The sequence below is a fragment of the Columba livia genome, chromosome Z, assembly GCF_036013475.1.
Source record: "Columba livia isolate bColLiv1 breed racing homer chromosome Z, bColLiv1.pat.W.v2, whole genome shotgun sequence".
NCBI lineage: Eukaryota > Metazoa > Chordata > Aves > Columbiformes > Columbidae > Columba > Columba livia.
Window position 1 is genome coordinate 81,450,596 of NC_088642.1, and position 27,378 is coordinate 81,477,973.

At 34.8% G+C, this 27,378-nt stretch overlaps 1 protein-coding gene across 2 annotated transcripts in view; it reads left to right on the forward strand.

Moving 5' to 3' along the window:
* ADGRV1 (adhesion G protein-coupled receptor V1) overlaps window positions 1–27,378 on the forward strand; it is a 272,375-nt gene that overhangs the window by 56,023 nt on the left and 188,974 nt on the right. For both annotated transcript variants that reach the window (XM_065046531.1, XM_065046532.1), the window contains exons 23-43: window positions 1,295–1,475; window positions 2,091–2,293; window positions 2,892–3,021; window positions 4,447–4,527; window positions 5,806–5,945; window positions 6,359–6,968; window positions 7,957–8,172; window positions 9,380–9,595; window positions 10,070–10,314; window positions 10,525–10,706; window positions 11,470–12,281; window positions 13,637–13,846; window positions 17,540–17,670; window positions 17,916–18,015; window positions 19,042–19,221; window positions 20,755–20,918; window positions 21,470–21,563; window positions 24,197–24,275; window positions 24,647–24,785; window positions 25,327–25,468; window positions 25,897–26,159. In XM_065046531.1, the coding sequence (XP_064902603.1) occupies window positions 1,295–1,475; window positions 2,091–2,293; window positions 2,892–3,021; window positions 4,447–4,527; window positions 5,806–5,945; window positions 6,359–6,968; window positions 7,957–8,172; window positions 9,380–9,595; window positions 10,070–10,314; window positions 10,525–10,706; window positions 11,470–12,281; window positions 13,637–13,846; window positions 17,540–17,670; window positions 17,916–18,015; window positions 19,042–19,221; window positions 20,755–20,918; window positions 21,470–21,563; window positions 24,197–24,275; window positions 24,647–24,785; window positions 25,327–25,468; window positions 25,897–26,159 (4,518 nt within the window). The remainder of the gene's footprint in view (window positions 1–1,294; window positions 1,476–2,090; window positions 2,294–2,891; window positions 3,022–4,446; window positions 4,528–5,805; window positions 5,946–6,358; window positions 6,969–7,956; window positions 8,173–9,379; window positions 9,596–10,069; window positions 10,315–10,524; window positions 10,707–11,469; window positions 12,282–13,636; window positions 13,847–17,539; window positions 17,671–17,915; window positions 18,016–19,041; window positions 19,222–20,754; window positions 20,919–21,469; window positions 21,564–24,196; window positions 24,276–24,646; window positions 24,786–25,326; window positions 25,469–25,896; window positions 26,160–27,378) is intronic.

Below are 27,378 nucleotides of genomic sequence, written 5' to 3' on the forward strand. Positions count from 1 at the left end.
TCAATCTCTGACGGGTAGCAACTGAATAGTAGATGCTTAGAGATCTGTGTTCAGGGGTCACCGTCTGTGCATGTACATTTGAATGCACATAATGTATTGCATGTGTTTGCATCTATATAAATATAGAAAATATTGACTAGATTTAAATATGTGTATGTGTATACTCAGAGCATAGGAAGTCCTGTGTTGAAATAATGTATCCAGCTACTTTTGAAATTAGAAAATGGTCAGGTTTCGATCTGAGGTTTGTAACTCGGATTTATTTCCACATCAATTAAATAGACAGCGGTAAAGTTCACTGCTGTAATCAAGTGTCTTGCAACTGCTTTTGGCCACGCTCTGTCCCTTTTTCTTAATCTGTTTCTATGAATTCAGTCCTGACCCATAGTATTTTCACATGTATTTTCACATAGTAATTTCACATGTATTTTAGGAAGAGGTGCGAGACCAAAATACAGCAGAAAGTTCACGGTTGTTTTCTATTAGCGCTCATAAAATAGAAAGGGTGAATTGTTGGTAGAAAGCGACACACTTGTTTTCACTTTTGTCACTCTGCCAAACTCAGTGTGGTCTGATTGAAACTCACTGACACCATTTGAAGGAACCCAGTGGCTCCACTAGAACTGGGGATCGGGTCCCAGTTAAACAGTGTGAGTGATCAGAGCTTGGCAAAAACTTGTGATATCTGAAAATAGTTGGTTCACGTCACTGTTCGTTCAGCTGTACTTCTCCATTGAATTTTCTTCTATATGTTTGTCTAATCACATCACAATATACAGAATGCTGGAATTGTCTGAGGTGAATATGTTGGCCTGTGCAGAGCAGGTTATATTAATTAGAAGTATGATCTGCAATCTCAAGTGTCAGGTGACATAAAAAGCTTGCTTTCTTTGCTGTCTAAATTGGATTACTCACTAATGTCTTTTCAGAAGCACAATTTCTTCAAGATTTTGAAATCTATCAGATATTGTACTTTCAATAAACACAGTTTATGATTATCTTAAGATATAATAATAACGTATTGCTTGGTGAAGCACTTAGGAAGATATGCCTTAATTTCTGACAGTTTGGTAACGTTCTTTTTGGAATATATATTCTAAACCTGAAATATTATCCTAGAAGTTAAGTTAAATTATGTGCAAAGCAAAAGTGTTGTCTTCATTATTTTGAGAACTACACAGCAGATAGAGCTGACTGACTAATCAAAGAATTTGTCGAGTTAGGCAGGGTTGTGAAACTCGTAAGTAATGTCTGCTGCACAGTTTGATTTCTCCACAATTTGGTCCTTCCCTAGGTCTTAAATTTGCATGTTATTGATGATGACATTCCGGAGCTAAATGAATATTTCCGTGTGACATTAGTCTCTGCAGTGTCTGGAGATGGAAAACTAGGTTCAACTCCTACCAGTGGAGCAAGTATAGATCCAGAAAAGGAAACTACTGATATCAGCATCAAAGCCAGTGACCACCCATATGGTAATGATGATGGAGATGATAGTCTTCTGGTAGAGAATTTACAGTTCTAACTCAACAGATAAAATTTTGGTTAGCCTTGGTAGTTGAGGAAGCAATGCCAAGTGATTCACTTGATCTAACTTGAGATTAATTCATCATTTCTATAGCAGAGTGAAAGCTGAGTTACTTATTCTTGAGAATTTAACCAAAAGGCATCAAAGCTTCCGTGACCAAACAGGCACTGATTCCCTTCTGAGAGCAAATAAAGGTTGCATGTAGTGTAGTTCATCCTGTGCAAGTTTTTCTCAGATGAGAATTCCTGACAAAGCGAGACAGTTCTGTATGCTTATTATACCAATAAGTACCAAACATGATGACATATTGAGCCTCTTTTGGGAAGAGCTGAATTCATTATTGTGCTGTGGCTTTATCAAGACTGATATCAGTGAGAGAAGGCAAGGTACAAAACACACCCCAGGAAGTAAGGAAATTGAAGCCTGGGGTCATATCAATAATCAGTTTTTAAGTTCAGAAATGTCATAAAATATAAATATAATATATCATTTGGTTTCAATTTATTTTCATTATGTAAATTCAGTGAGAGAAGCCATGTAAATAGTACTTCTTGTCTGTCAGGTCTGCTACAGTTCTCTGTGGGGCCACCTCCTCAGCCAGGTGACAAAATGATTCTGCCAGCCTCTGCTGTGCCCCATATTACAGTTAAAGAAGAAGTTGGACACATCACATTACTGGTAGTTCGTGCACAAGGCCTTCTTGGAACAGTTCTGGTGGAATACAGAACAGTGCCGCTTACAGCCTCCAGCCCTAAAGATTACCAGGTACGGCCATTGCTAAGGTGTGTAATTATTTTAGAGTTTAATCAGAGTTATTTGTCTTTTGGACAACTATTTTAGCCCAGGTAAGATTCTCTTCACAGAAACACTTTGTTTTATATAGTGATGTGACAAATGAATGTGTAATACCCACCTTAAAGTATATATATCATTATGTGACTTTTACCTCCTTTCTGTGCAGTATGTTGTATTTCCTCTGGTTTTCATGTTTTTTCCTTAACAAAATTGTCAATGCAGCAAGGGATATTTGCTGAGTAAATCAAACTCTAGGTGAGCATTCACATGCATGTGTGGGTTAAGATTATGTTTGTACATACTAGGATTTGTAAATGTTCAACAAAATAACTTGTACGTACCTGTGTCTGCTTGTCTGGCAGATATTTGTGCAGGAAAATGTAGATGAATGCAGATGCTCAGAATTATGTGAATTTAGATGCCTTTTTCTCACAAGAAAGATTCAGCAGATTTTCTTTTTTTAGGTGAAGAAAAGTAGATGTTTTGACAAAGACAAACAAAACCAAGGTTCTGTTTCTTTTTTCATATGCGTGAAAACATTAGACTGTGAAGAGCTTTCATATTGCAGGCTGTTGTGGGCACACTGGAATTTCAACCAGGAGAAAGATACAAGTACATTACTGTTAACATCACCGATAATTCTATTCCTGAATTAGAAAAAACTTTTAAAGTGGAGCTGTTGAACCCAGAGGGAGGAGGTAAGGCCCATACATCATTGTGTTCTTGGGTTTTCATGATCTCTACTCATCCGTTAAAATCTTAGCTTTCTTAGGCATACTATTTCCATGTTATTTCTAAAGATAAATGCCTCCACATCCTCCAGACAGCTGTAATTTTTCTTAGGAAAGAGCTGATCTTCAGATATTTTGTTAATCATTGCTGGAAAACTCCAGATCCGAAATAAAGTGTATTATTAGCATGCATTAGGTCATTTAAAGGCAATTGCGGGTTTTCACTTTATGTAACTTCATGGTTGGTAATGAGAATTAAAATAAAGTAAAAAATATATTAATTTCAATTTAGAAAGAAATTTCAATATTTTAAAAATATTTAAGGATAAATAGCCAAGGTGGGTTTTTTTCTCTGCCATTTGAGTGAAATCAGAGGAATTGCAACATAGTGGCTCATAACATATTGAATGAGATCACAGCAGTAGGAGACTTTGGAAATTGGGGCAAGAACAATACTGAAAGGAAATCTTGCTGTGAGATGTTAGTTCCCCTGCCACATAAAGCCATTTACAGATTTTTTCTTCCACCGGAAAAAAAGTTTAGGGGATATTGTAAACCTGGTTTGAGGAAAAAAAGTAATTAGAAAGATTGGCAGCCATAATGTGATGTTTTTAAAGCAATCGAGAAAGGCAAGTGTGGTACCGTCTAGGAAGTTGTATCATTCTACCTCTAATGAATCCAGCTTTCTGCTGTGATTTTATAGGTTTATATGGTGCAGTGTGGCCCTAGTGGTGCTTTTGATAAAAGCTTCAGACCTTTCGTGCATGTGGACTTCTTGTTGAAATCGTTCTTAAGTTAAAAAGAACCTAACTTTCCTCTTTACATATTTTTTTGTCAGAGAATTTACAGCTAATTTTGACAAATACACTGGACAAATACCCTCTTAACACAAATCCTGGTTTTTGCCTTTCCAATAAATCTTAAGCGCAAAATTTAGGGTAAAATTTCCATTAGTTAAGCTTTCTGCATATTTTTCCAACTTCGTGACATGTTTGTAAGAAAATATTATAATAGCAGAGATTGGGGGTTTGTTTGTTTTAATTCTTATTTCCAATTTCTCCATGATAAACCTCATTTAGGAGTGATAAAGGGGAATTAGAAAGAAGGGACACAAAGACAAAGAAAGAAAAGAGAAAATAGGTGTATGTGTTTTCTTTCCTTCTGACCTCCCATTGCTATTTCCAATGTCATAAATTAAATAAGAGATGACACACAGAATACTTTCTCTGGCTTTTATCAGAAATCCTGTATACTTTCACATCCAAAATTGATGCCTTCCTAGAATACTTCCTGCTCTTTTGTGTTGTCTGGAAATGTTTAAATTACTTTCTGCTTTCTCTTTATATATAAATGTATATATGTGTATATATCTGTATGTCTGTCATCTTAAAGTTGCTGAGCTCTTTAGAAATGATGACAGTGGTAGTGGTGATGGGAACATGGATTTCTTCCTTCCAACTGTACATCAACATGGTAAGCATTTTTATTAATTCTATTTTTTATTACTAACCATAATGTCCCTTATAAATTACCATAATGACACAACTTGTCATGGTGTCCCTTTACTTGCAGTTACACATGATTAATTTAGATTTATCATGAAGTTCTGTCAAACCATTCTTTTTCATTACAGTTTAGTTTCAATAGCAGTCAATGTTTAGAAAACAACAGCTCCTATAGCACCAAAATTATATTGTTGCAAAACACAATATAATAATTGTAGGAGTACAGTTGGCAAAATTAGTTTTGTTGAAAAATTGACAATTTCTCGAAAGCAAAAAGCAAAGATACTTTTTAAATAGAAGGTAATTTTAAAATTATCTAATTGTATGCTTTGGTGGGTGCTTTATATGTTACTTTGGTTCTCTACATGTCAAAAACACTCTTAAAAAAAATCAACTATGTTAGATTTTTTAAGGGAATGTTTTGATTGTTTTTCATTTCTTCTCTTTAAGTTTGTATTTATGCCATGACATACAGAAAGTAAAGATAATTTAATACTGAGAAAATTTAAAAAATACTAGATGAAGAAATAACGTAAAATCTAAGGGAAAACCCTAATCGTTTAGGACTTCAAATTAAACCTGCAGAACTGAAAATGTTATATGAGTAGCAAAATTGAGTATTTTTTTCAATATGACTACTTCATTTTCAATTTTATTTGTAAATGCACAGGATTTCAGTTTGAATCTGAGATTAATTCTGTGGTTTAACCACAGTTCTGAGTGTCATGTTGTGGGTTTGTTTTTAAGTGCTGGTTTCCAGAAATGGTTTTCTTAAGTGCCAGGCTCTTTCTCTGTCTGAACAGCAAGTTACCTCATCCGAGACAATCTTTTTAGTAGTAGGATTTACTAGACTAATTTTTCCCTTATGTTAGGATGAGACCTGCATTCATCTAGTCTGTCTGCTTGCTTACACTGTGGTTTACTGTATAACTCCCCATCATCCTAAATTCTGCTACATTTTTGTTCATTAAACCTGTATTTTTATTTCTGTTCCTCCCTTAAATATTCATATGTTCAATATATTTCTTTGTTGTGTAGTTCCACAGAAGGGCTGACAGGACTGCAGTATTGAAAGCCAGCTCCTTATCCATGTGGATAGTTACCATGCATCTTAAAAAACAAAAACAAAACAGCATCGATACTTTGGTCATGCCCTCCTGCATATTTTTTGTAACATATTTCTTTAGCTGTTTTATTTCAAAACATGCTAGAAAAAATAACCTTTTTTGGAACTTGCACTTAACAGCCAGCTTGGGAATCGCATCTCACATCCTTGTGACTATTGAGGCCTCTGATGATGCTCATGGTGTGTTTGAGTTCAGCACTGAGTCGCTCTTGGTAAATGGAACTGAGCCCGAAGATGGTGACAGCGAGATTGTGCTGCAGGTTAGAAAGCTCTGAATGTCATAACACTGTCCAGTCCTCTTCTATTTCTGCTTTGACTGGGTTTCCACTGATGTTTTCACCTTAAGTCCACAGTGTTCACAACTTCTATTTTGCTATTTTACACTGAGATAGTTCAGCTTGAAGCTAAAATGATGTAATAAAAATATCTATTAATTATTATTAAAATCAATTCTACTTATTTGCATGTGAGGTACTACTATTTTAAAACCACGGTGTTGATGATACAACAAATGCAGCAAAGTTGACATGATAAAGATTACATTTTTTAAAAAAAACCCACAAATTTATTTTTAACCCATCATGTCAATGTCTTCACTTTATTCCATCTTATACTTTTATGCTTTCCTTTCTCATAAAAGAAAAATAAGCAGATCTTTATATTTTTCACTTAGGTTGTGAGAACGCATGGGGCCTTGTCCCAGGTGACACTGCATTGGGTCATAGCCTGTGATCTTACCGAAGACCTGATCTCTACATATGGGAATGTATCATTTGATGTTGGCCAAGCAAGAGCAAATATTACTGTACAGGTTTCTCCTGATGAAGTTCCTGAACTGGATAAGGTGTTTTCAGTTTTAATCATCAATGTCTCCAGTGGTCGCCTTGGAAACCACACTAATGCAACTTTAACTATTTTAGCTAATGATGATCCATATGGAGTCTTCATCTTTTCTGAGCAAAACAGACCAATAAAAGTTCAGGAGGAAACAAAAAATATCTCCCTGACAGTCGTAAGACGTGGTGGTCTCCTCGGTACAGTAATGGTAAAATACAGAACTATTGGCGATGATGAAAAGTCACTTTTTCTTCCACCTGATATTGTTAGAGCAATACAGGGAAAAGATTATATACCCGTTACAGGTTACCTGATCTTCGCAGCCAACGAAAGTGAATCCACAATATCTTTGCCTATTTTGGATGATGATGATCCAGAGAGGTCAGAATCTGTTTTTGTGGAGCTAAGCAGTATTGTTTTGATTGAGAAAGTACAGGATCGGCCAAGTAAGTATCTTACATATGTAAAATCTAAAATGTGAATCTGAAGGATAGTATTTATATCTAATAGGATAAAATGCAACAAGTTAAATGTTACATTTTTTGCCTCTGCCAAACTGTGTGTAGTCCAGAAAACTCTGAGTAACCTGCCCCATGTGCTGTTGCCATAGATATTTCCTTTAACACAAATGCTGGATGAGCATTTCTTTATCCTTTTTGTATCACCTTATCCAAGGTCTTTCAGGCGAAATATGTTGCAGTATCATTTTTGTGCACTAATATCTGTTAATCTACTAATACCTGTTCGTCTAATGTTGTTTCTGTAAAGTACAGGATTAAGAAATCACTAAGCTAATTTCCCTTATTGAAAGCCGAAAAGTATTTCAAGAATAAATCCATGTTGAATTACAGCCAAATGTTGCTTACTTAGTGTAGAGAATGTTTGCTTTGTCCCTCATTCAGATAAACTCAGGTCATTACAGCCTGATTTGTACTTCAAAGCTTCATGGTGTGTTTAATTGCTCACCTGCCCCAGATTAATCTTGATGTTAAGAGAAACTTCAAATCTAATTCTGCTGAGAGTTTGAAATGTTATTTATATTTTGTCATAGCAAGTGTGAAACCGAAGTTGCCTTGAACCTCTAGAAATTGTGGGCAAATAAATAAATAAACAAATGATTTCAGAATACCTCACCTTTTAAAAATAAATAAACAAATAAATAAAAGAAATACGGCCTGTATGCTCCACAGCATAGTAGAGTAATAAATTTTAATATATTTTTTAAATTTCAAATTTTTCTGCTCTAATATAATTCAAACATCGAAAGTATGTTGGTGCAGTTTGTAGTTATAATTTGTCCAATTCTAAAAAAGATAATTTTTTGGAAAGCTGTTGGCGACTGACCACTAAACTCACATGTGTGTCTATGAAATCTTCAGCCACAGAGAACAAGCATCTTGGGTCCCTGCTCACTAAGTTGTCTTTACGTTGCAGTTGTAAATTCTCCTCGGCTTGGATCAGAGGGTGAGACGATAGCTCATGTAATTATCAATGCCAATGATGATGCTTTTGGAACACTTCAGCTTTCAGCTGCGACTGTGCGAGTTGCTGAAAATTACGTTGGACCAATCATTAATGTGACCAGAACCGGGGGATTATTTGCAGATGTTTCTGTGAAATTTAAAGCTATGCCAATAACAGCAACAGCTGGTAAGGAACCAGAATAGAAGAAGTGTGTAGTCTATGATAAGTGGAAAGAGTGTACTGTATGCTTTGAGCAGTCGAAGCAAACATATGTGTATTGGATACGCTTCTGTAAAACAAGTGAAAAAAAAAGTAGTGAGACATTTACTGACTGTGCTTTGCAAATAGGAATCCAAGCCTTATGGGGGAGACTCTTCATCAGCTTTTAGAAAGCTCTGAGACATCATCACTGAAGAACCTTGCAAGAGAAATAAGGGAAGGAATTGGAGTGTTTGTTTCCCTAGTAGCCCACCACCTCTTCAAACAAACAAACAAATAAACAAAGCAAGCTATAGTAGTATATGTAGCTGTTCAGTACTGTGTACATATTTAAAACCACAGTGCATTATTGAGGTGAGCTTATTGGAGGCAAAGTGAGAGCTAGGCCTTCAACTGTAAAACAACCAGGCAAAATCAATCAAAACCCAAGAAAGCTTGCATTTCTAAAATTGAGAGGTTAAGTTCTCCGGTTGGTTCTTGCTATACAGAACATACATGAAGAAAGGAGCCAACTTGGGAAGTGTGCAGAATCAAAATCACTTAGTCATAAATCACACCCACTGTGTTTAAGCTGTGCCCAAGATTGAATAGGCGGATGGTGCATGTGACAGACATTTTTAAATAAATGTGTACCTTGATTGATGCCAGAGTATGTTTACAATTAGTTTCTGAAGCAGAGTGTATCACAGTTGTTCATCTAGACATCTGTAGAGACAAGTTCCTCTAAAGTGAGGTCCACACACAAAATGTGCCTTTTACTAAGCTCTACTTTACAAAGGTGCTTCTGTTCACTTTTATCTCTTGGAAAGCCAGAGACCAATTAGAGTTCAAAGACAAACATCTTGGTAGTGTGACCTTGTCAGTGGAAGACAATAATGGACCTTTTGTAACTATCTCTTGGTCTAACAGTGCAAACTCTGCAAGTCAAGTTTTACTTTACACTATCCAGATATCTAAAAGGCAAAGGAAAATAAAAAAAGACTGTGTTGTCTGGTTCTGAAGATAGAGAAGAAAAGAAAAAAAAAAACAGCACAAAACCACATAAAAGCATGGAGGAATGCATGTGTAAGCAAAAAGAGAGGTATTACTGATGATTTTCAATACACTGAACGGTAATTCATTAATATTTTGTGCTCTTTATTGTTTTTTTTTTTTTTTACTTCTACAAATCTAGGTGAGGACTATAGTGTAGCCTCATCAGATGTTGTCTTATTAGAAGGAGAAACAAGTAAAGCTGTGCCAATATATATAATTAACGACATCAGTCCTGAAGTTGAGGAGTCATTTTATGTTCAGCTGCTGAATCAAACAACAGGAGGAGCCTTGCTTGGATCTTTGACAAGGGCAATCATAACTATTGAGGCTTCTGATGACCCATTTGGATCCTTTGGTAAATGATTCTTATTCACGTATTTTCACTCTTCTGTTAACGTTTTTACTGCAGATTTGTGGGTGAGCTCTTACTGGGCAACTGAATAAAAACTTTCAGAAGACAAATTGGAAACCTGGATGAAGACAGTAAAGGAAAAGATAAGATAAACTAAATTTAAAAAAATGTAATTAAGGAGTAATCGTGCTTTAATATAACAAAAAAATATACAGTCAGTTGGCACAGTAAGATTTTGTCCAGTCTGAGATGAAAACAGATTTTGGAACTTCCAAGAGAGATAGATGTAATTTACTGTGTACATGAAAATATTAATACTGAAAATTTGCTTTTAAGTTTAAACTTATTTAAAAGTGATTTATCTGTGCAAGTAAATGCAATTAAGCGAAATAAAACTATGTACTTCAGTAGCTGAGGTGATATATTTACTTCCAATGTCTTCGTTAATAAAATACACCTCTCTGTGCTGTACTTCAGTTTTTCAGATTACTGAATTCACTGTGGAGGAGCCTGAATTTGGATCAGTAACCATAAATCTGCCAATAATCCGCAACGCGGGGACACTCGGTAACGTTACTGTTCAGTGGGTTGCTACCATTGACGGACATCCCGCTGATGCTGACTTGCAGGTTGCCTCGGGTAATATTAGTTTTGCTCCTGGGGAAGCTGTTCAGATGTTGCTGTTGGAAATCCTGGCTGATGATGTTCCAGAAATTGAAGAAGTAAGTAAATCAGTTACATCTGTCTTGAATAGTATGAGAGTTTTAACTTGTTAAAGAAATGTCTGCAAAGGAAAACAAGGAATGTTCTGGAAGGAAAGTGCAAGAAGTTCAGATTTTACATTGCTTGTGTTTATTTTTAGAAATACCAAAAATTGTTTAGCTGCATTATTTCTTTTTCTTTTTTTTTTTTTTCTTTTTTTTCTTTTTGAGATTGTCCATGTAGAATTAACTCAGGCCTCCAATGGTGGTGCTATTGGGTTAGATGGCGTGGCAAATATTATAATACCTGCCAATGATAATCCTTATGGCACAGTTTTCTTTCATCAATCCTTATATCGAATTCAGGAGCCACTAGAAAGAAATTTGCTTGCAAATATAACAGTCAGGCGAAGGTTTGTATAATGTTTGCTTTATTTCTATCTATTATTTTTCTTTTTTTCTTTTTTTTTCTTGGCTACAATTTCAAAAGTAATGCTACTCTTGAATAAGTATTTGCATAAATTTCTTAATCTGTGCACTCAACACGTTTTTATTTCATATACATTGTTTTTGCACTAGATGTCTGCTTATTAGAAATGTACATAAAGTACTTAAATATGATACTCATTTTAATGTACAATGTAAAAATAATGTACACAGTGTACTTGAAGTTTCACTTTGCCTACTGAATCATCAAGGCACTTAAAGCTGCAGAACAGCCTGTTCCTGTGCTTTGAACTGGAGGACAAAATGGGTAAACCCTTGTGGGATGGAAATGAACAAGAAAAGGAAAGTGGGTTTTATGCCTGTGATACATTAATCTGAGGACACCTAGGAGGAAAGATGACAAGGGTGGGCAGCAGAGGCTTTTTCTTCCTTGCCATCCATAAGAAGACTAATTTCTAGTTAATTTATAGAAACACATATCTGCATTCTTAACAGACTGCTACCCAAGCTATAAATAATCAAATTTGCTGTCCACAAGACATGACAATGTAGTTATTCTTGTATTACCTTCAAGAGAATCTGCTTCAGTTATTTGGAACTTTTCAGCAATTCAGGAAGGGCCAGTTGATTTTGATCACTTTTATTTTTAACCCCGAAACATACAGGATATTAGATACACTTCATCAACTAATATTAATTTATTTGTTTTTTTATTTTAATGTCTTTTAGTGGGGGAAGGTTTGGTCAGCTGCAGATATTTTACAGCACTTCCGAGACTGACGTCGTAGCTCTTGCCATAGAGCAAGGTCAGGATATCCTGTCTTGTTTCGGGTCTCCTGTACAAGGAATTCCTGACCAACCATCCAAGACCAGAGTGAACGTGTCGGCAGCAAGTGACCCACTGTCTGCCTGTGCCTCTCAGTGCCTAAAAGAACAAGTGTGTTCAGCCTTTATATTTTCTGGTGCCTCTGAGATTCCCCTCTGCTTTTGGCTGACATCAGACATCAGCCCCTTAAATAACGCTTCAGGGTTCTGGACCTACAAGAAAAACATCACCAGTGCATCCGCTCTCTTTAGCACACAAGCCATCGCTGGTAGCGATTATGAATCTGTTACCAGACAGTGGGCCACGATGCAGGAAGGTGAAGAGTTTGCAAATCTCACGGTCACCATCCTGCCTGACAATCTGCCAGAGCTGGATGAGAAATTCACTGTATCCCTTTTGAAAGTTGAGCTAATGAACATCTCAGCCAGCTCAAAAAATCAGCCTGCTATAGGACAGCCAAATACTTCCACAGTTATCATAATGATGAACGGAGATGCGTTTGGCGTGTTCAAGATCTACAGCGTAAGTCCCAATGCGACCGAGAAAGGTCTGTATGTTGAAGTAGAAGAACGTCCTCAGGCCACCGTGCAGCTGATGGTCCACAGGACAGAAGGCAGCCTGGGACAGGTGACAGTGGAATGGCGTGTGGTTGGTGGAACTGCCACCCCAAACTTGGATTTTGTAGGTGTTGGTGAGATTCTGGTGTTCGCTGAAGGTGAGGCAAGGTTTTGCATTAGCTTCTGATTTATAAAATTAAATAAAAGCAAAAAGAGCCTGACAGGAGCTCAGTCCTCTGGATGTTTTGATAAGTGATGTCTTAGGTTAAACCACCCCGAATGCTCAAAATACCTATGCAAAATAATATAGTTAATTAGTATATAGCATTATGTTGCAGGACACATGTTGGTTGTAGGAAAAAAAAAAGAGATGAAAAGCATAAACATCTCAGTATTCTTTATAAGAAATACTGCAACGTGCATTATGAAGATTACCTTACCAAATAAATAAGGAATAATAATGCTGAAGGTTGTTGTTATACGAAAGATAATGAAAATGAGAATCAGGCCTGAGTGGTCTTTTGTTAAGTTTTAGTTATTACAGTACTAACGTTTCATGATGTCTCTTTTTAGATTCTGAGATCGTATAGATTTCATAACATAACAGCATATTAAAAAAAATTGCAAATAGGAAGAACAACTTAATGGCAGACATTGTTTAAGTACCATGTGGCACGACAGATATATTTTATATTTTCTAAGTCAGAGTTGTCTGAACAGATATTTCAAAAGCAATTTATGGGAGTGTAGTAAAGATGCTGGTGTGCTAGCTAGCTTGCTAATTCCTCTGAGCCCAAAGGAATGGTTGCAAGCAGTGATTCTGAGGCTGACAAGTAATTACATTTCTGGTTATAAGTTTAGTAAAAACTGTTTTCAAAGTATTCTGGAACACAGTTTAGCAAGAAATATATGTATCCTGTAAACTGATAAAATCATAAAACGCAGGTTACACCCATGCACTGAGCAACAGGATTGTGTTGTAAATTATAATGGATTCTAGAGTGCTGGAATTGATCGTCTTTGCTGTTTGCACTATCATTCTTTAATATCCCAGAAGACAAGTAACACACTGACAGCTTATTTTAATGCATGCCCTGACCCAGTAAATGTATTGTGATTGGATGTACATATATATATGGTTCATCAGAGAACTTATGCACTTGGTAATTTTTTTAAAAAATGATAGTCCCCTTTTCTAAGTTAAATTTGAAAGTCAAAGTACTTACAATGCATATAAAGATTCTAGACACTCAGAAATTATACCTACATTGTTATTTCTACATAGTATATTTAATAATTTGATAATTGCAGTTGCCTAATGTAGCTTTTCAATAGTAATTGAATAAAACTTCATAATGACATTCAGCAACTTCTAGGCAGGTAGATAAATGAATATATTTCATGTGCTTTTTTATATTTTTAAAGTATTTCCTACAAAATAAATCTATTAAGTCTTTTTAAAAGGTGATTTCAATGAGCACACATAAGTACATGTATGTTCTTCTCCTTGTAGGTGAAACAAAAAAGATGGTCACGCTGACCATTTTAGATGATCTGGAGCCAGAGGATAATGAAAGTATCATAATCAGCCTCATCCATACTGAAGGAGGGAGTCGGATTCTGCCCAGTTTTGACACTGTCACGGTGATTATTCTGGCGAGTGACAACGTGGCAGGAATTATCAGCTTCCAGACAGCCTCACGGTCGGTTATTGGTCGTGAAGGTGGGTTCTTTGTGTTGACCACACTCAGTGTGTGTAACTCTCGCTTCCATCTCCATTCTTTCTGTTTACTACAACTTACAGCAGTTGTTTGTATCACCATTCAGAGAATGCCAGCAAGCAGAGAGTAACCTCAATCTTGACATCTATTTGAATTTTTGGCTCTTGCAAGAGTAGGACTGGAGATGATGAGTACACCATTTCCAAAACTGTCTCATATATCATCATCTGTGCCTTCTTTTTTTCTGAAGATCACGCCTTGCTTCTCCTGGTATTGCATTTTAAATCCCCTTTTAGTGTGCCTTGTCCTATTAATTTACACCATATTCCAGAACTGTTTGTAGCTCCCATCATGCACATCTATTGGTAATAATAAGCAAATCTCATATATCCATAAATCTTCTAGAAAATATTCCCGCAGAAAGATTAGAATCACATCTTCCCTTTTCCTGACTCAATAATTTGCTGTTTTAAATTTTTTTTGTTTATGTGGTTAATTTAGGAATGTAGCAATCTTGCTGTCGTCACTCGGTCATGACATTTGGAAAATAATAGTAGTAGTAGTAGTAGTAATAATAATAATAATAATAATAATAATAATATATGGAGCTAAGGTTTCTACTAGTGCTTTAGAAGAAACTGATGCTTTGTTGTGTGTTTCATCTAAGGGTTAATGCAGTTTTCCATAGGATAGTAACAGTACTAATGGTGATTGCTTTTGGCAGCCTTTTCTGGAAATTCAGTGTATTGCAGCATCATATTTCTCTGACATGTAAAATGGGCAGGAAAAGTTGTCAAAACAGAAAACTTGCTGTCCAGGAATCTTTGCATTGCATTTTTTGTTGGGTCTTTCTCAACCAAATGTGTTTTGTTTGATTTGTTTGTTTATTTTCCAGAAATGAAAGAGCATCATAACTTCTTTTTTTTCCTTTTTTCCTTTTTTTTTCCCAATCTAGATATGGTTTGTGTTAATTCTGTGCCTGTTTTTTGTCCTTTATTCCTCCACATTGCCAGTTCTGATCCACCTGCCAAGCCAGCTGCAATCTGTCAGGCTAAGAAATGCTGTTGATGAGCTCAAGGAATTAATACAAACTGTCTCATACCCAAAGGTTATGGTGACCCTGAATATTTTTCACTGGTTAATTATTCACAGTATGCTAAAAATGCTGGCAATTACTTTGCTCTAGTTTGGAGATTATTTGATTCCAATTTCTTCCAGCTTGTGAAAGAACGTTGTCTTCCAGCAAGAAAAAACAAACTAATTCCCTTTGACAAAATGAAACAAAATGAAAAAAAAGGATTAGATTATTTCAGTGTTTTATTTCATTTTTGATATCAAACTTTTCTGTTCTGAAAACAAAATTTGACAGACACAGAACCAAATATGATTATATTTTTTTATTTATTGTACTATTTAACAATTTCTGTCAAATAAATCTGTATTATTTTCAAGCTGTGCATATTATTTGTCACCTTTAGTAGAGGCAATGGAACGTTTGTCTGGCTATGACTGTATTAGAGGAAAATGCACTGCAGTAGCTTAAAATAAGGAAGAAGAGGAGGAAGGCTGAGCCCCCTTCTTCTCCCTGGTAAATGCAGAAATCTAAAGCTAAAATAGTGAAATATTCACTCAAAATAGTGAAACCAGCATAATAACACTTTCAATCTTCAGAAATTGATTAGTACTTGTATTAGTATTTCTTTCTGGATACGGATACCAAAGATATTGGTGAAACTGACCAAAGAAATATGGGTCAGTAATTAACTACTTGGGGCCAGTAATAATAAAGGATTCAGGTTTCTTCTTAGTGTTTGGGTTACAGTGGAAGAGGCTTCTGTATCATTAGGAGTTTTGGCCCAGTGTTCAGTGAAAGTTCATTATATTACATAATGTTGTATAGAAATAAGCTTTGTCTAAATTGTGTGTTCTGCAGTGGTACTAAAGTAACCATTTTTCGGTAAGTATTTATTTGTTGACAATAATTATGCAAAATTCTCAAACAGGATAGATTGAACAGTGCAGTGTTAAATGACACAATAAATTAACTTCAGGGAAACCGAAAAACAGGCAGGCTGTCCTGAGTGTGGAAGCAGAATCCTTGTGATGTCAATAAATTTTGAATTATTTTATTCTCTTAGAAGCAACATGGAACAACTTATGACAAAAACACAAGTGTCGATACATCTTCAAGGCTTAAATGACATCTGAAATGTTGAGGTTGAATAACACATAAAATTCAATTTATTTGAAAATTAATGTATGCAATTTTTCTATTATTTCTTCACAGTTTTATATTTTAATTAATTATATTAAGGTCTCGTGAAGTCAGTTTGTCATATCTCTTTTAGTAGCCAGTATACATGCATCTCGCTAATATTTTCTTACTAAAAAAACCCGAACACATCTAAAAAATGTTCAAATTGTTCTGTCCAGTTTTAGTTATGCTATAATACAACAGAATAGCCAGATAGCACCCTAAATTAAATAGAGACTGGCTGGGCTGCTCAGTTCTTTATACCATGGAGTAAGAAGCCACTTAACACCACATCTTCTCTTTTGCTTTCATATAATAAATGTATCTCAATGTTTCTTAATATGTTGTCGTCTAAGCGTGTGCATAACACAGATCAGAAGGTGGAATAATTCCAGATTTTGCAACAGTGAGAAAAAAAATCAAGTAATTTTATAGCAATACTAACAAAGACTTTTTCAGTCAGTTGGGAATGGAGCTAAGTTTGTCAGTTTTCTGTTATGCATCACTATAATACATTTTGACAAATTTATGTTTAGTTTTGTTCATTCTTTAGTAAGAATATGAAATCTCATGTGTTATTATTTCCAAGCACCTCAGTAGTGCAAATTAGTTCATATTTCATGTCTTTGAAAGCCAATGCAACACTGGCAAACTTAAATTCTGCGTGCTTGAAAAATGCTGTTGACCTAGAGAAGCAATTCACTCATGTGTAATGTAAGTAAAACAATAAAAATACCATAATTGCTTCTTGTACGTGCACATTGTCAGTTGATACTGATTAAACCAGGAATTATAAGACATTATATATATATATATATATATATATATATATTTAAATTAGAAATATTTTAGTTTGGAATATTTTATTTTAAAAAATATAAATTATTTAATATTAGCATTTTCTGGATATTTTATTTTCTAGCACTGATAATATTGGTAAGCTCAAACTCACATAGGTGGAACTTAGAAGCAGTTACACGCATTTTTCTGCATGCACTATGTAAGTCGCAAGACCCTGCAAATACTAGGAGAGTGTATATTCCTTGCCAGTTAGCTGTTGCAGAAAACTATCCATGGTACATACAACATTTACTATGTTATAGTTCACAGACAGGTGTTACTTTTCTATTTGTGTGTGTTTTGATGGGCAGTTACTTTCAAATATATTAATTTGTACCAGGTTCCCTCACATTTTGGTAGTTCTTTCCAAGAGTGAACTAAAAGCAGAAAAGTCCAGCACAAAATAATTTAGGGTTTTTTTTTGTTGTTTCTGTCTTAAAAACAAATGTGTAATATAACTACTTTTGAGCTCGCTATTAAAAATACAAATGTCTTCCAGAAAAAATATTGTAACTGTTACGCATTTTTTGGCTTCTCATTTTTATAATTGATACGTAGGAGAGGAAACCCCAAAATGTTGTGTCTTACCCTTTGTTCCTAGGAGAACAGCTGCAATTCCATGTTGTAAGAACTGCCCCAGGACTGGGAAATGTTACCGTTGAATGGAAGATAGTTGGGCATAACGTAAAACAGAATTTTGAAAACTATTCTGGAACCCTCTTTTTTCCTGAGGTAAGTCCATAAGCAAAGCTAATGGCTGCAGGAGAACATTGTCATTAGGACTGAGCTGGGAAAACTAGTCTTGGTCTGATTATTTACTTTTATCCCTTACTCTTTGAGTTCTAAACTGGAGGGAGTTTATAGGTTTTCATACTTTTTATGTTTCTTGAAGGTATTGTTCAAAATACTTATAATACAGTCATATAACTTGTATTTTATACAATAATGACTAATCACTTTACCAATAAAATAAATAGGAGACATTGAATGCAACATTGTATGTTCACTTGCTGGATGACCACATTCCCGAAGAAAAAGAAGAGTACCAGATCATCCTATACAACATCAAAACAGAAGGTAATGCAGAACTATGGACTCCTATGTATTAAAACTACCATGTAGTAGTGTCATATTTTCACATGTATTAATCCAGTTTGGAGGTGTAGGACAACTGGTGTAAACTATATGAAGTTCATTCGCATTTTATTGAAACACATATATGAAAAACCCATAGCGTCTTTGCAATTTTCATTAATTGGTTTTAATCCTGATTTAACTCTGCCTGTTTAATTCAGGGGTTATTTGCTTCTCTATAACTGAACACAAACTTGAGCTTAATAATGTATTCTGGATACCATTGCCATGAAATAAGTGGATATTTTTCTTTTAAAGCAATCTTGTCATGTCAGATTTCTGATCTGTCTCTGAATTCAAGGTCAGAATATTTTATTCTTGCCATTCAATTTTATATATATCAAATTTATAATGAGAAAAGAAGCATGAAACTGCATCCTTTCTGAAAATACCTTGTGTTAAACTGAAATTAGTGTCTAAGCACCAAACTAATGTGACATGGATTGTGTTGCTGCTAGGTGCCTTACCAACTTGCCAAAATTATTTGTTGACTTGTGGAATTTGTCAGGATAAGCATAAATGGATACGCCAAAAGTTATTCATCAAGGTGACACTTGGGAAAGGGAGTGATTTCGTAATGGAAATATTGAGAAGTTGAATGTAATTTTAGCTTTTGGAGTTAATTCCTGAAAAAACTTTCTCTTTCCTTTGACAATAGAGAAAGTTTAGGGAAGTTGATATTTGGCACTAGCCTATTAAGTTTTCTCATTTTTTAATATGTTTTCATGACTCTTTATTTAGTGTGCATACAATTTTTGTTGTGTTTTTATGTTCCTTTATTTTTTACACTATGTAAATATATATACATTCCACACCATCCATAAACTTCAGTGAGTGCATCGTGCAATTGGTTTAATTTCATTTATATTCTTACAGACCGTCATTTGAATGTAATAATAGCAGTAATGTAAGACCAAAAAAAAAGTTGCATAACACTATATTCACTATAGTCTTTTGATTCTTTTGCAGGAGTTTCTTCCTCAGGTGCTGCTGTTTTGGATAGTCAAGGATATGAAGCTGTTCTGACAGTAGAAGCAAGTGATGAACCACACGGAATCTTGAATTTTGCTTCCCCATCCAGGGTAGTTTTAATTCCAGAGGAAAACAAAACAGTTCAGCTTTTTGTTAACAGAGAATTTGGATCTCTAGGTTTGTATAACAACTCCAAGAGAAAGAAAACTCTGTTTTGGTAATCATTAGGCAAATGAAAGCCATGATTAAAAAATCTTGGATACACTAGATACTCTCATAACTTCTAAGCTTCTGCAGGCTTAGAAACTAAGTTTTATTTAAAACTGGAGCCATTGCCCTTATTTCCACAGCAAGGAGTCTGTGAGCTGTAGCAAAACTAGTCGGCTATTAGGGTTACTACCTTTAGCCCAATGAATCTGCCTCCAAGTCTTAGACACTACAAAAGAAATAAAAAACATATGAGAAAAGGAGCTTGTATGGAATGATCATTCCCACATATTTCCACTCTAAGCTTCCAGAAGCAGGCAGGTTGGGAAAGTCCCATGGAAAATGTTGCATTCAGACCACTAATTTCAGTTTATGTCTCCTCTGATAATTTCTTATTCCAAATAACTTGATATTGAATCAATTTGTCTTTAACATCCATAAATGTAAGTCACACTTAATTCCAGAATTTAACAAACTGCTGTGTGCAGAAATATTTTCTTGTGTTTGTTGCCTGAGAATTTCAACTTCTATTGTGAGATGACGTGTAGTAATTTCCTATATACCTTTTTAGACTAGTCAGTGATAATCACTCTTAGTTTCTTTTGCTATATCTGTTTTGAAGTGAAGTGACCAGTTACAAAGAATGTTCAAGATCTGGGCACACCACCAATATGTAGAGGCATTTGAATGGCATTTCTGTTTTCCCAATTCTTTTTAGTATCAATCAGTATCTAATTTACTTTTGGAACACTGCTTAGGAAACTAATGCTTTAAGATAAGTGTATGTAGTATATGTAACATCTCTTACTTTAATTGAAGTCTATCATTATTTATTTAAACTAAGATTCTTTTATACCTTATATTTTATTTCATACAGACTAGCTTTGAATTTCATCTGTCATTTTATCTCCAGGATCACTCTCTTTTTATTTGCAACTTGACTTACCCTCAACTTGACTTACCCTGACAGATTAGTGAGATATAGGCTTATTATAAAAAAAATATGTCTAACTTTTGTTCTTGGTAACATTGATCAGTATGTCCCCTAATTTTTATTCTGTACTGGGGTCCATGTCAATCTGCCTGGGAAGGAGACTGGATTTGTTAAACTGTAGTTCCCAGCAATGTCTTTAGATATCAGTTGCTCCTGAAACACGCTACTTCCCTTGGCACCAAACCTAGTATTAATAATACATTAGATGTCCCAGGGTTACTTCAGGGGTACTTCAGCAATGTCCACAGCACCTCAAATATCTGAATACACTTGGTTCTAAGGCTTTTTGAGTCGTGTGAGGTTGGAGAAATCACCAAAGGCTGGTCTGAAGGCACATTAAGAACAATAACAATATTCCATTGGCTCCAGATCAATCTTTTAATCCTTCTGCTTTGCAGTTAGGCTTTTCATTTTATAGGTGAGCAACTGATCTCTTTTCTTTGTCTGTTCCAGTAAGCATTACCTAAGAATTGATTATTTTTTTTTTTCTATTCTTACAAATTAAACAGGTGCTATCAACATTACGTATGCCACAGTTCCAGGATTGCTCACCTTAAGTAATGAGACAGAAGGGACCTTGGCTGAACCAGGAGCTGATTATATAGCTGTTTCTGACTCACTGGTTTTGGAAGAAGGAGAAACATCAGCTGCCATAAATATTACTATTCTAGAGGTAAATTCTAAACCCTTTTGTTCTGTACTGATCTATGTGACATCAGAAGAGGCATATTTTAGAACCTAAAGCTCGCAACCTATATAACACTCGAAGCTATATATTTCATTGTCATTTAGAAAGATGGTTTTTATCTTAATGCTAAAATCATAGAAGGACAAATAATAACACAAAACAGCTCTACCTATGCATAAATGGACTTCGCCTGTCTCATTAACACTTGGATATCTGATATTCAGAACAGTGTAATTCATTGCTTACTACAAGCCCTTACTTTCTCAGTGGTTGGGTTTATCCCTTTAAAATTGGGTAGAAATGTATTCACAAGATTACTTCGGTGTCACTGGAGTCTTTTTTATGAAATATGATGTCTTACTTCATCGGAATAATAAATTTTACACCCAATAAGAGTATTTCATGAAAACAGAAAAAAAAAAATTTATTCTAGTGTTGTTATAATAGTAGAGACTTCTAGTGTGTTTGTTCTTGGTGACTTCTGTGACAGTTTCTCAAAAGAAAATGAAAAGATGTACTGAATTTGTGTTTTGCAGGATGATGTACCAGAGGTGCAAGAGTTCTTCTTGGTTAATTTAACTTCAGTGGAACTCATAATGAACCATTCAACTTCATCCCCACCTAGACTGGGTAAAACAACTTCTACAGAATTATCTTTGGTTTTCCTTTTATATGAATTTCATGAAGATTATGTTACTCTGGCATTTTGTCATTATTCCAATTGCCAAGTATGCCAGTATGAGACAGGATATTCTGAAAGAAACATTGTAGAATATCAAACATATTCATTATTACACTTACTTCTTACTTCTTACTTTTTTTTTAAGCTCTAAGAATTAAAAAGTGATTTTCATAGAGGAGTTAGCAATTAACAGTTGGAGAACACAATTCATTGAAAAGTTTTAGTGGTAGAATGTTGATCTGATTTTCATTTCCAAGTGCGTAATGGAAGCAAAAATGTAAAAAGAACCCCTAACTTTATGTAATTATTTTGTTAACTCTTTTTAACGTATCTTTTTTTAATTCTTTCTCAGATTTACCTTTAGGAGTCTTATCGTATGGTTTTCCTAATCTTCCAGTGAACTTCATTATCATTTGCTTACTTAGCTCCTTGTTCTGCTTCTGAATTCAGTAGCACAGATGCCGTTGGCTTTAAGGACAATTAGATTATCCTGTGGTACTGAAGACTATTTATACTGATTATTTCTAACATCCTCTTCGATTCTTTCTTCTCTTCTTTGCATGCTTATAGAAGTGACAGAGTTAATTCGTTACAGATTGAAAGGTAACGTTCAAGACTCATTCCCCATTTGTAGAGACTGAGCTGTAATTAAAATCTAAGCATAAAAATGGTAGCATATGAGTGCAAAAGGTTTTTCGGAACTAAATCACACTGAACGCAGTGTAGTCTCATGTTCCATCGTAAGGGATTGGCGGTCTCTTCGAATTGTGACCATTCAACCCTGCTGTGATATCTGGGGTTAAATGTACTCAGGATTAACAGATAATTTAAGGCATGAGACAGAAACTTGTGCTCATTGTAAGATGTCACTGCAAAGTCTGTTGTCAGATTGTTTTCTAATCTTGTTTTCCCTGATGGTGTATTTTGATTTTGACAATTTAACTCCTAGTTGGTGCAACATGTTTGTTTAGGATTTCTAGCAATCACATATGCTATACAAGATATTTGAAGTATTTCTTGGATGTGTCTAATGTCAAAAGAGATGGGGGTTCTGCACGTGATATAAGCATGTGCAGTCAGTCCTACACATCTAGAGCATATTGTATGTGCTGTATGGCCATGTGCATGCAATATGTGGAGTAGAACTGAACACACTGAACCTAAGAGACCTTCATTTCTGACCTGAGGCTTCACTGATAAAGAGCAGGAATAGCAAACATAAAGAGGCTTTTGTTGTTTTCTCCGTGCTGCTCTTGCTCTCATCTTCTAGAAAAGGTGGGAGAGCTTGGCTCAAACAAAAGTGTGAGCAATTAGAAAAATGGAAAATGGTCAACAGCTAAGAATGATGAGAGAAAAAGTAATAAAATTAATGGGTACAAGAAGGAGCTAAGGTGGAGGAGAGGGCCATCAGGGGAGTAGAAGGATGCCAGATATGAAATAAAAGATCCGATGTTGAAAGCAAAGTATTACAGATGCCGGGTGAACTGATCACACAATGACATGACGAGGGAAAATGCAAGTTAGGAGTGAAGCCAAAAGGTCTGTAGTTGCTACAACTCTCTCTGGGTTTCTAAAACTGGGTGACATTTCAGCTGTTTGTGCAGAGGTTTTACAGCTACTGCTAATCTTCATCACTCCCTCACAGGTTTGGATTCATGGCAATGAGCTTTTACTTTTATTCACTTATTCACACAAGTCTTTCCTATAGATCTAACTATAGTATATGTACTGTGGATTCAGTGGAGTCAGTCTGTTTGTAGAAATTGTGATTATTTCCTTCATTTCTTTTTAAGTCTTATTAAAAGTAAGTTGAAGTAACTTAAGGTAGTCATTCAGTGCTGTTTGAACAAATTAAGGCACTATTTTCTAAGAAGAATCAAGTTCTGACCATCAAATTCTGGTCCTTGAAATCAGTGGATGCTTCTGGCTTTACTTTGTTATTCAGTATTTTCACAGTGCAATATATACATTAATGTTTCAGAGTTATTGTGAAGGTACATATGTCTCTATGAAGCAATCTAATGTTACAGAACATAAACACCCTACAAAGAAATTAATAATTCTGTATTTGTAGTAGAATCTGAGGTATGTGCTGGTAAGGTTTATGATCAGACAAGAAACATTAATAGAGGATGAAATAGTGGATCATTTATTATTCTTTCTTACTCATTTCCCTCCCATATTCAGCATATCACAGTCTGCAAAATGTTGAATGTCATCATAATAAATGCACACAATGAAGATAAATTAAGATTCCACAACAAATCTTGGTTTTGGTATTTCCTAAGTTTTTTGTGCTGTGTTTTACTTTCTAAATTTTCTTTAGTCTTTTTTTGTATGCGTTATTAAAGGTAACAGTCATAATTCAAGGCACTGTTGCAATTCTGATACTAAGGTAGTAAGCAGAGATTTTCTTTGAGCCTTTCCAGTTATCTTGCTCCCTACAATTTTCTCCTACATTTTGGTAACAGAAAATTATGTATTTCTTTTACAAAACTAACAGAGATTTAAAAATTGCTTCTATGATTCTTGAACATAATGAAATTGGACTTCATTTTTGTCCTTCTGTTTTCCATTTTAGATGTGGAAGGTTTAGCTTCTCAAATTATTATTGATGCTAATGATGGAGTGAGCGGAATAATTGAATGGGGAAGTACCAAGTAAGTCTTGTCTCCTTGAAGAACTTGATGTGTCCATTGGTAATTGGGGTTGGCCAGTTATTTTCATTTTCAGTTAACAATAAAACTCCTACTAAACTCCTAGGAAGAAGGCACCCATTAACATAGGATTAATCTGTCATAACAAACAGGAAAAAAACACAACCTCCTATAGCTCAACTCCATTTAGGCAAGAAACAAAGGTAAAAAAGACTGTATTAGACAATCGTAATGGTGCTGATACTATGATGATGCCTTTTTCTTATAAAGCAGAGGGAATTATTTGAAGTGAAAATATAACGTCTGTCTACCATATTATTAAAAATAATGTACTCAGAAGGCACTGAGATTGGTTTTTTTGCTTTTTGTTTTAGTTTTGAAGTTAATGAATCTCATGGGAATCTGACAATAGTGGCACACCGAAACAGAGGATCATATGGCAATGTATCTGTATTTTTTTATGCCCAAAATCTGGAGGCACAGCTGGGTTTGGACTATAATGTCATCTCAAGGGTAAGAAGCAAATTCTAAACTGAGCACTTTTCATTCCTTCAGCTTCCTCAAAAGAATGTCATCACGTTTATTCTGCAGAATGATCAGTAATACAGCCAGACTTTTCATCTTGTTTCAATTACTTTGGTCATCTGAATGAGAATAATATTAGTCATCTTATTTTACTGTTTCTTTCTTTTAAAATATGGAAGTATTTTTTAAGTATCTTTAAAAGTATCTTTTAAAGTATGGAAGTATTTTTATAAGACACAATGTAAACGTTCAAACATCTATCTCAAATACAATTTTGCTTAAAGATTTCATATAAAGTTTCATATTTTTTACAGCAGAATTTCAAAGTAAATTGCTCTTGTTTGCCCTCATTCTGCAATGTGCTGAACATTTTTACTTCTGTTTTTAATCAATTTATTAGGACACAGATTATAGCTCTGCTTGCCTACTTTTCTTTTGTATTTAATACAATTCTGTTTATCTTGGCTGAAAAATTCTTTGCATGTTATCAACTACTGTGTACTCAATTATTTCTGTGTTTCAATGCTAGACTCTATTTTTTGCTGATGGAGAAAGGAATAAATCTGTTGTTGTTATGATTTTTGATGATGATATTCCTGAAGGTGATGAGAAGTTCCAGTTAATTTTAACAAATCCCTCTCTGGGGCTGGAATTAGGGGAGAACACAACAGGTAAAACTTAGTTTTAATGTTATAATTCTTTAGGATTGTATGGCAATCATTTTAATTTCATTCTTCTGAATAATCTTATTTCAGAAAACACCATTGCCCTGGCATAGTAGATCTTTATACTCCTTTGGAAAGTTCTTAAACATCCCTGTGAATTCTTTGCAATTAACAAGATAATATGTAAAATAAAGAATCAAAAATTTGAAAGTGAGCTTTTTAATAAGTGAGTCTAGATTATACCTGTCTGTAAATATTCGTAGGTAAACTAAAATACTTGCATAATCTCTTCAAGTAACACTATGGACATTAAAGCATTATATATACACTAAAGGAATAAAAGAATGTGTTTGTATGTATTTGATTTGTATGTACATACAATTATGTTTTACCGTGTTAATTAAATAATATTTCCACTATTTATTTCTCAAAAGCCACAATTACCATACTTGCCAATGATGATGGCCATGGAGTTTTGTCATTCAATAACAGTGACCACTTCTTCCTAAGAGAGCAAACAGCTCTCCATTTGATGGAAAGTGTTGCAGTATTAAATATTATTAGAGAACCTCCTCAGGGGATATTTGGCACCGTGACTGTTCAATATCTTGTAAGTGAAATTAATTCTTCAGAGGCATCAGTGGATTTGACCCCTTCTCAAGGATATATCGTGCTGGAAGAGGGAGTCAGATTCAAGGTAATTTGATGATTATTATACCAGAGAAGTGAAGAAAGCTTTTTAGGAATTGTTGGAAAGATTTCAACAATGTCTCTTCTCTTTTTTTTTTTTTTCCTGTATTTATTTCTTTTTCTTATATTTTCCTTCATTCTCAGGGTAAATTGGGTCATGGGATTGCGAATACATGAAAATTAAATATGCTCTTTTCTAGATATTTCTGTCTTTGTAATGGATAATGTAAATTGAAAAGAATATTATGGGTATATAATGTTTATGCATGCATAGCAACATTTATTTTTACGTGTTCAGCATGTAGCTGAAACACAAACTTTGAAATGAAATGATAATTTATAAGCGTAAATAGTTAAGGTTGTAGTAAAAATCCCATTACTTAATGTGATACTTCAGCTGGTCTAAACCGCACAGAGTGTGCTGCAGAAAATGCAAAACGGAAACAGTTCTCAGAGTATTAGTAACAGAAAATGGTTTGTTAAACTCACTGTGTCTGTATTGTCCCCACAAAAATGTCAGCTAGAAAATGAGCTAGCTTAAATTTGTGAAATCCTCAACCTTCTGAAGTTTAATGGCAGTTTATTTTATTATTTATTTTATGTTATTTATCACTGAATCTAGGATCAGTAAGAGGTTAGTATATTATGGCTAGTGGGATAGAATTGAAACAGACCTTTCTGGAAATGCTGGTTTTCAATTTCTGAACCTTAAATACATTTGGAACTGCAGTGCTGGGCAGCATAGCACATCTGTGGGAAGTGAAAGTCTTCTTAAAAAAGCCTCTAAATATGGTTTATTGCAGATGTAAACAGGGATCTAGAAGGTTTTGAGAACCTGTTTAGTTCTGGATCCATCATAACTAACTTTTTTTTTTCCTATAGCAAAACTATATGTTACTCTGTAAATTTTTGTCTGTTTGGGTAGTGGGAAGGATGGCAATGAGCCCCAAATGATAGTGAAAACACCTACCTCTTTGTAGATATTTCTCTGCTAATTCAAGTCTGTCTTGAGAAGATCCTATTCTCATCCCCAGTGGTGCAGTAGAAGGAAAAGAAGCATCAAGAAGAGAGAAAGTATTTCAAATATCCTTCCATTCTTGCCTTTTTCTCGTCTTTCTTCCCAGCACCAGTGGCAGAATTACCCTGTTGCCCTGGAGTCAAGTAAAGTAAATTAAAACCAGCATGACTGAGCTGCATTAGGGGATCATGGGGACTATGGATTACCA